This window comes from Trachypithecus francoisi, unplaced genomic scaffold (assembly GCF_009764315.1).
Source record: "Trachypithecus francoisi isolate TF-2019V2 unplaced genomic scaffold, Tfra_2.0 Lachesis_group1, whole genome shotgun sequence".
In the NCBI taxonomy this organism is placed as follows: Eukaryota; Metazoa; Chordata; class Mammalia; order Primates; family Cercopithecidae; genus Trachypithecus; species Trachypithecus francoisi.
The window spans coordinates 150153898-150163995 of NW_022681454.1; the positions used below are offsets into that span (position 1 = coordinate 150153898).

Consider the following 10098-nt stretch of genomic DNA (forward strand, 5'->3'; position numbering starts at 1 on the left):
AAAGCAGAAACTGACAGACCAAAAGAAAGTGATTTCACATCCAAATGTATGATCATCCCCCTGTACCCACAAATCCCGCATTTGTGAATTCAACCAAATACAGATCAAAAATTTCAGGAAAAATAATTTGTTAAATACAGTGATTAAAAATAATACGAATTGTAAAAATACATCATATTATTTACATTATATAGCATTTACATTGCTCTAAGTATTAGAAATAATCTAGAGATTATTTAAAATATATGGGGAGATGTGCATAGGTTAGGTGCAAATACTATTTTATATAAAGGACTTGAGAATCTGAAGATTTTGGTATCAATCTCCTGGGATACCAGGGGATGACTTCACATGTTGAACCATTGACTTCTTATAACCCACTCTTTTCTAAAAAGGAAAAAATAATTTCTACTGTCTCATTGTTGTTATAACTCAGGAACATTCTTCCATCATCTAGTTGCTGATTTTTTTCCCCTTATAATTGGGAGGTGGGGGAGGAGATGTGAGACTGGAAGTGGGAATAAGTGAAGATTTAACATGAACAATAAGGTTCATTCATTTTTTAAGCACCATCTAGGGCCCTTCCCACCCAATATTTGTTGTGACCACTATAGGAATACGAGTGAAAGCTAGCAGCCAATGGCATATTCTACTCCACCAACTGGAAATAGATGGGGAGAGGAGAGAAAGCAAGGTAAGTGGAGAGCAGGATTATAGAGACGATAGTGACATAAACAAAGACATATCCATAGATGGCTAGATGATTACTTAAGTCCTTTTTTTGTTTTGTTTTCTTTTTTTTTCTGTTTTAAACAGGGTCTCGCTAGTTTGCTCAGGCTGTTCTTAAACTCCTGGCCTCAAGGGATCCTCCCAACTTCATCTACCAAAGTGCTGGCATTACAGGTGTAAGCCACTGCACCTGGCTTATGCTAATGTTTTAAATATAAAAGCATATATACTGGGCATAATGGGAGCACTTAGCACTTTGGGAGGCTGATCTTAGCACTTTGGGAGGCTGAATCAGGAGAATCACTTGAACCCACGAATTAGAGGTTATAGTAAGCTGTCTTCACACCACTGCACACCAGCCTGGATGACAGAGTGAGACCCTGTCAAAAAAAAAAGAAGAAAAAAAGAAATAAGAAACGGAAAAACACTAGCATCAAGAGTTTTCTAACTCATGTTCAGCATATTACTATAACTTCTATAACATTCTGACTTCCTATTTGTTTACAGGTTTTTGATGGGAGTGGATCATTTTTGTCCTACATTAACACATCTGCTGACCCACTCTATGGCCCCCAAGGCCTGGCCCTAACTTCAGATGGTCATGTTGTGGTTGCAGACTCTGGAAATCACTGTTTCAAAGTCTATCGATACTTACAGTAATGGTGGGCAGCTGGATACCCGCTTCCAAGGTCTTGCACTATAAACTGGAATGGATTTCTCAGTGTGGGACCAGATTATGACTAGGATTTTTATGCCAGGAGGAATCATTGGTGAACTTTCCAAGGTTATTTCTGAATGTAACAATTTCCTTAAAAACTGCTTATCCAATTTCTGTATTTCACCTTTAGGGTTAAAAAAAAACTCTTCTACTGAATCTATAAACTGCAGTTTTACATCTGTGAACTATGGCTTAAGGGACAGGATTTATGTAGCTAAACTAATTTTGCAAATCAAACAGACACTTAAAAAAAAAAACTAGCATATGTAAAGGTATTTGTTAATCCTGTGAATGGTAGCTTTTGCACAGAACTTCCAAAAGCAAAACAAAAACAAAATCTGTTGTAGTTATATACTTCATTTAACCTAGGTCACAAGACCCAGGGAATCTTCTAACCTCACTTTTACAGTAGGTATTACTCTTGTGACATTTTTTTGGTTATCAGCAACTACATACAAATTACTTTAGAAAAAGAAAGGCTGTCTTGCAAAATGATCCCAGCTCTGATTAGCAGGCCTCTGGAGTTCAGTACTTAAGAATCAGTGCAAATTTCTCAACCTTTCTGGGTTAGACAAAGATCCTTTTTTGTGTGTTCTTTTCACCACCTCTTTTTGGCTCACCTTGTATCAGAAAACAAAGTACAGCTTCAGGGAAACCTGAAATTTCTAATGCTTTGAAAAGCATATTACAAAAGTAATGCTACCTTTTGGGAAACAAACTGCCCTGTTAACTCCAGATCATTGCACTGGAATGTAATCAAAAAAAGTTAGTCATGTTTTATGTACCATGTTTTCACATGTGTCTCTCCTCTTCCACTTCATGAAAGCGAAAGCTTTACCTCCTGCAAATGTCAGCACATGTAGTAGGACACCAGTATCCTAGGACAGAGAGCCATAAGTAGCCCTTTGGAGGACTGATGGTGTCAACCAAAGGCATGTGATTGATAAATGGTTTCCCCTTAGAAAGCAAGTGTTACCAAAGTTGTGTTATCTTGAAAGCATTACAGATAAGGGCATGTTATGGTTATTTATCATTGTTTAATGAATAGTAGAGGTGTCAAGGGACTATGTATACATGATTAGGGTAAGATAGAATGTATTATATATATATATATACACACACACATATATAGCTGAATCTTTGGTGTATTGAAATAGGCAGCACTCTGAAAGACAGAAGCTTCGTCCAGCCATTCTTCAGCACATTCCTTTACTAAGCAGTTTAAAGCCGTCCTAGTGGAGCAAGCTCTAAAGCAGATTTAATTTTTGCCATTTTTCCAGGAATGATGGTGGTGGCTGACTTTTAGTCAGAAAATGGCCTTCTGTGCTTTCAAAAAAAAAGAAAAAAGAAAAAAAAAAACCCAACAGGTCAAAAGAAAAGTTGAACTTGAGTTACATTTAATTTAAATATAAATGCATTTTGAGAAATGTTAAGAACAAAATTTAGTCAATCGTGCATCTGTCATTGGTACTGTAAAACAAGCTGTGGTCTATTTCCACTGTTTAATTTTCTACTCAGTTCTACCAAATAGGATGTCATGTTTGACATTTTTGATGGTGACTTGGGGTCTTCTTCACTGAAAGCACCTTAGAACTGTACTATAAGAAAACATTTCCCCTATGTATAATTATATGAATGTGATGTTTATTGCTTATTAATTTATAATTCAGTCATTCTCTATATAGGACTTCTTAAAATTTAGAAGGGAAATCTAGCTACTTCAAATTGCCTATTAAATTTATTATGCCCAAATCAGCCTCTGAAAAAAGGTTTTTCCAGGAAGATTTACATTTAGGTTTAATTTTTTTTTGTTGTTAGGTAGAGTTTTAAAAAATATTTGAGCCTGTCTGTGATAAAGCTATAAAATTCAATAATTTTTTAGAATGTTAAATGAAGACACTGTTTCCTAACATCAGTGAGATACATCTTTGAATTTAAACATTCATATTTACTGAGTACCTACAAGGTACCAAGTACTCTTTTAGGCGCTGGAAATACCGTGATGGACAAAACAGGTAAAAATCTCTGCCCCCTCAGAGCTGACATTCTGGGGTGGGAATTTCATTTTGCCGTGTACTAACATTCTTCACAAAAGACAGGCTAGACTCTTGTCTAGATTGTTTAAAATAAACTTTTTAAATTGGTTACATTAATTTTAGTTTATTTTCACAAGTAAAAAATGGCTTTCTATTTAGATTCTTTCTGTCCCAGGCTGTTGATCTTAAAACTAGTTGATTTAAACAGGTTTTTTACACGACATTTAAATTATATTTGTGAACTTAGAAATTAACTTACAATCTAACTAGCCATCGTATCATATCCTATCAGGCTGGATATCTTAATAGTAGACTGAATACAAAGCTAATTTTTTTTATATGTCAATATTGGCACAAACTGGAATGAAAGAATAATTTGAATCAGACCTGCTCCACTATGTGTTGCTAAAACACATGCTATGGGCACTCCAGGAAACACTATATTTTTTCCAAAAAATATGTGATTATATATATTAAAGTATAGATAACATTTCACACTTGGATACATATGTGCATTTACTGTATTTCTTGGTAAGCATATTTTTGGGGGAAAGTGCTGCTGATATGATACAAGTAGACAAAATGTAAGTGAAATTTTGTCACATTCTATGGAAAGTGGTTTCTGGTAAACTGAGAAGGATATTAAAATAAGTGGCTTTTTTCTGGGCTACCATTATTGTTTGATTTCTCTTTGTCAAGTGTATAGAACCTGTCATACATTCATGATAAGTAGCACTGAAAAATTACTCATTCAAATTTCCCCTGGGCACGTAAGGCAAAATATTGCCAGTTGGGATTTCAAGGTCAGTGACGATGTATTTCCTCCCAGTACAGACCCCCCACCCCCCCTTGCTGGACATGGGGAGCCAGAGAGTCACTTGACCATCCAGAAATACATGACTACAAGTCCTTTATGACTGTTTGCCATTTTTTTTAATGGTACTTAGTATTTTGATCAAACTTTAGTCTCCAGAACTAAACAAGTCCCTAAGTTTCCTTATTTTAATTTACTGTGACTAGATTTGAGGCAAATAAATACTCCAGATCCATGCAGCTAGAACACACTTGCTTCCACTACTAAATATACAGGGTATGTCCTAACACGGAGTTAACTGGAATAGCAGGACACTGCAAGTATCTATGAATCCTTAGCACTGAAGGGTTAACAGAAATGCTTTGGTAATACCTACTTAGTTAATTCGAGGAAGTAGTAAATAAACATTAGGTAATCTGCAGATTACTTCAAATGGGAAAAATCTTTTTGTAAACTCTATAGTATCCTCTCTATTCACTAGCTTCCGAAAAGGGAGGAGTATTTTTAGTTTGATAATTTAATAATTTAAAAACAAGACATCTCCAGGTAGGATAAAATTAAAGCTATTTCATGCAAACATTATCTAATTTAGCTTAAAAGCAAAAGTGGTAATACTGTTGGTTTCTGTAAATGTTGCAGGGTTTTAAACTTTATAATTACTTTAATATTTTTGATAACTAGAAATCTAGTATTGCCATAAAGGAAACTAAGTGCCCATCAAAGATTTGTTTGGTATAAATAAAGAATTATTTGTTTTGTTCTCAATGACAGTAAGCTACAAATCATGATGCTATCTTAAAAACTTTCTAAAGATGAATTGTGTGGCAGTGATTGTGTGGTCTGTTCGTGGAGAATGTATGAAAGCTATTAATATTCTAGAATAGATTAATAAATTGGCTATGTTGTTCCAATGAATGTACAGCACTTCCATTAACTTTTGAAAGCAACACAGCCTTAAACTCAATGCTTTTGCTTTATGACATGGGAATGTTCTGTCATCAATGGAGTGTATTCTTGTAATAGAATTCTTTATATCATTCTCAGTTCTATAGACTTTCAAGCCTATGTATGAATATGAAGGGTTTTTTTTTTTTGCTTTGTTTTCTTTTTAGATTTTGTACATTCCATCTTTATAGGTCTGTTTCATATGTTTTGTGTATAGAACACTAAGTCTTGCACTCTCTAACATTGATACTGATATATTCTCGTCATTTGTTCTTTTATGAATCCAAATGTTGACTGCCTATTTAAAGAAAAGAATGAACGCTGTGCATCAAAGTGTTTGTATGTTCATAGCTACATACGTACCACAGTATTTTGGATGCTTTAGTCTACAATGAAACTTTCAATTAATTCTGTCTTGAAACATAGGAGAAACAAGATTCATGTGTATCTCTTTACCATGCACAAAATCTCAAATCATTATAATAAAGCTTGTTTTCTCCATTTGCAGAGTGAATATTTATTTATTTAATATTTCTCCATTTGCAAAGTGAATATTTATTTAATATATTCTCTACCTGAAGGGAAACTGAAGAACGTCCTGGAATCTGTAGAAGATAGCAATACTGCAACCAGACTATTTATACTAGTGAGGAAAAACTGAAGAAAATTTTTGCTGGCTATGACATTAATAATCCATTAGTATTTAGGATGTATCTTAAGTAGGAATTTGGAAAATCCTGATGCATATGTAGAACATGTACATTAAGAAAGTTATAGATATAGAAAAGCCTGACTACTTTTTTTTTTTTTTGAGACAGTGTCTGGCTCTGTTGCCCAGGCTAGAGTGTAGTGGTGTGATCATGGCTTCCTGCAGCCTCGACCTCCCTGGCTCAAGCAGTCCTTCCACCTCAGCCTCCCAAGTAGCTGGGACGACAGGCACTCACCAACACGCCTGGCTGATTTTTAACATTTTTGTAGAGATGCGGTCACCACTTTGCCCAGGATGGTCTGAACTCCTGAGCTCAAGCAATCCCCCGCCTTGGCTTCCCAAAGTGCTGGGATTACAGGCGTGATTGTGAACAATGACGGAACACAATAAAAATTTGTTTTGTGGCCGGGCGCGGTGGCTCAAGCCTGTAATCCCATCACTTTGGGAGGCCGAGACGGGCGGATCACAAGGTCAGGAGATCGAGACCATCCTGGCTAACACGGTGAAACCCCGTCTCTACTAAAAATACAAAAACTAGCCGGGCGAGGTGGCGGGCGCCTGTAGTCCCAGCTACTCGGGAGGCTGAGGCAGGAGAATGGCGTAAACCCGGGAGGCGGAGCTTGCAGTGAGCTGAGATCCGGCCACTGCACTCCAGTCCGGGCGACAGAGCGAGACTCCGCCTCAAAAAAAAAAAAAATTTGTTTTGTTTTCTTGAGGGTTAAAAAAAATCCAGCATAGATGGAAACTCTGAAAGAGGTTACATAAGTCAGTCTTGGAAGGAGAGATGAAACAACAGAAATTAGAAATACCTAACATGGAGCTAGGTATGGCGGCAGAGCCTGGAGTTGCAGCTACTTGGGAGGCTGAGGTGGGAGAATCACTTGAGCCCAGAAGTTTAAGACCAGCCTGGGCAACATAGTAACAGACTGTCTCTTTTAAAAAAAGATAAAAAGTGACACTGCTGACAATGAACTGTAAATATTAATATTATTGAATTCTACTTCCATGCTTCATTCGTTTTTTCTTTTACCCAAGCAGGCCACCATCATGGGCTCCTTGGAGGTTTTCAGAATCAGAGAGTGTGGGTCCCTCCATAAGCCACTTGCCCCATGTTTTAGTTCAGCATATCTGAGATTGTCCTCCAGGAGCACATTTCACATGAAGCCAGATGCATCCCTTTCCAGAGGAGAGAACGAGTTCAGTTTTGCCTAAGGAGACTGGAAGGGCAAGTGGACATCTGATGTTCTCACCCTTCTGTTTTTCACTGTTAAAGTCACTGATCAAACAAATGTCTAAGCACCTTTGGTCCACCAGCCTTTTGGCTAGGTGGGTGGGATACCAGGATGAATACTGAAGCCTGTACCCTCGCAGAGCTTACAGCCTGCTTGGAGAAACAGACCAGATACTTGCAATACCATAAACTGCTTTATTCATTAGCATGTATTTACTGAGTGTAGAATGTTCAGGTACTATGCTAGTCTCACTAGGGAATAGCAGTAAACAAAAAAGCTCCTCTTCTCACGGACTTTTATTTTACTGGGATGAGACAAATAAGTGAATACATATAGAGCTAGCTACATAATTTATAGAGCCTGGTGCAAAATGAAAATGCAAGGCCTCTTGTTCAAGAAGTATGAAAAAAACATTTTCCTTTCTTCTGTGGTGTCTCCACCAGTCACAGTGTTTTTTATTTGCTACTTAATGTTACACTGTCTTGGCCATAGGGATACTTGCTGAGTCAGTGTAGACGCTCACAGGCACCTGGAGTCACACCCTGGAACTCAGACCCCCCCCAGGCTTGTGCTACAAGAGGGCACCAGAGCATGAGTTGTTCAGGGAATAACAAATAGTCTGATATGGCGAGACCACAGAATTTCTCCAGAAGAAATTAGTGATGAGGCACAATTATAAAGAGTATGTTACTGTGCCTGTTCTTAAGCAGTTTACATTCCAGATGGAAAGATTAGAACAATAACTATAAAACAGGGAAAATTAAAGAGCCACGGAGAAGGGTTAATAAAGTATAATGGAAGTTTCAAGTTATCGCATAGCTGATGGGGACAATCCTCTTTATGTCTGTGTCCTAGCGTAAATAGGAACAGCATTCCCTTCCATTCTCAGAAGTGTCTCAGTTCAGATGATAAATTATATACTCACTAGACACCAGTCTTTCTCAACCTTTTTTCTCATTACCATCCCCATAAAGAACCTTGTTAGATGTTTTGTCCCTGTTCACAATGCCATCCCCAGTCCCATGAAATTTTAATGCCAAAGATAATACTGTACATGTTTATGCACCGAGAGCCACAAACCACTGGAGCACAAACCATCTAAGATCTTTTTGTCTCCCAGGAATCCGTTTTGATGTCATCCCATTGAGAATGATACCCTACACAAATGACATGATTGCATTGCCATTTCTAACTCAGAAGCTATGTTGTGACTGACAGGTTGATAATGTTGACTATCTCTTCCTTAAAATTGTTAAATAAGCAGGAGGCCATTGGCTTGAGGCTGTCTCCATACTTTGAGTTCCTACCTAAGGAATTGTAAGGAACTGCAACCTAACTTGGTACACAAACAAACTGAAAACCAGGCATGGAGTATAACAAACCCCCAATTCTCAGCCAATCACAAGTAGCTGAGCTTCAGCCCGCAGGCTGCCGACAATAGCCAAATAATTCAAACAAGGAGCTGTAATCAGTCAAGCTATTTCTGTAACTCACTTCCCTTTTCTGTCTATAAAAACTTCCTGATGGCTAGGCATGGTTCACACCTGTAATCCCAATACTTTGGGAGGCTAAGGCAGGAGGATTGCTTGAATCCAGGACTTCTAGACCAGCCTAGGCAACATAGGGAGACACTATCTCTATGGAAAATTAAAAAAAAAAAAATTAACCAGGCATAGTTATGCACTTCTGTAGGCCCAACTACTTGGGAGGGCAAGGCACGAGAATCCCTTGAGCCCTGGAGTTCTAGATTGCAGTGAACCATGATTGTGCCACTGTGCTCCAGCCTGGGTGACAGAGTGAAACCCTGTCTCAAAAAAACAAAACAAACAACAACAAAACCTCCCTGGCCAAGTTGCAGAGTGGAACTCATTTAATTTGTCTAAAGTTTTTCTCTTAAAATTTTCTCCTCTCTTGGTTTTGCATTCTCCAACTTGTTTTCCTACATTGTAGACTTTTTCCTCAGTCTCTTCCAAGTGACTTGACTTTGTTTTCCTATTTCCTTTACAAGCTCCTTCTGCCAGGCATGGTGGCTCACACCTGTAATCCTAGCACTTTGGGAGGCCAAGGCGGGTGGGTCGCCTGAGGTCAGGAGATCGAGACCAACCTGGCCAACATGGTAAAACCCCATCTCTACCAAAAATACAAAAATCAGCTGAGCGTGGTAGCAGGCGCCTATAATCCCAGCTACTCAGGAGGCTGAGGCAGGAGAATCGCTTGAACCTGGGGGTCGGAGGTTGCAGTGAGCCAAGATCATGCCACTTCACTCCAGGCTGGGCAAAAGAGCGAGACTCCAACTCTAAATAAATAAGCTGCTACTATAAGTCATACTTTTCAGAATGTCAAGGAAGGGGCATCAGAAGGTTATCTGAAATTTGAGATATTTGTACTGAAAAGGCAAAGGAACCAGAGGCAGTAGAATGTGTCTCCTTTCCTTGGTGGTGGTCATTCCCAGGTTTGGTTGATCAAGACTGCAGTGCACAGCAGGAATCTCAGAGAACTGTCACGGCAGCTCTCAGTGACACTTAGGATACAGATGCAGCTTAAGTGACCCATGCTTTTTTATATACATTTAGCACTCATTTTTCCCAAGGTAAGACCTGTTTGGGTCAATTTGTTACTGTCCCAGGGCAGGCTTTTGCATTGTCGCTTCAGAGGCAGGGGCTAAGGAAAACCTGGGACTGTAACATCAGTACTGCACAAAGCCCTCTTCCGTACACAGCATAAGCACTAGTCTATAAAATCGCCAGCAAGCCTCTGTTTCCTTACAGTCAGCTACTTTTCTGCTGATTCTGCCCATTGCTCCCTTGCAACGTATTTTCATACTTTCTCTAATGATTCTGCCTTTCTTTACCTACAACTGTCTTGGTAAATTTTTTTACCCCAGCGCCACTGGCCTCAGATAGTCACCACTTAAC

At 38.5% G+C, this 10098-nt stretch overlaps 1 protein-coding gene across 5 annotated transcripts in view; it reads left to right on the forward strand.

The window, feature by feature from the left end:
• Positions 1 to 5743, forward strand: part of TRIM2 (tripartite motif containing 2) — a 136808-nt gene extending 131065 nt beyond the window's left edge. For all 5 annotated transcript variants that reach the window (XM_033215510.1, XM_033215511.1, XM_033215514.1 and 2 more), the window contains exon 12: positions 1237 to 5743. In XM_033215510.1, coding sequence (XP_033071401.1) covers positions 1237 to 1389 — 153 coding nt within the window. In that variant the 3' untranslated portion in view covers positions 1390 to 5743. The remainder of the gene's footprint in view (positions 1 to 1236) is intronic.
• Positions 5744 to 10098: the final 4355 nt, after the last annotated feature.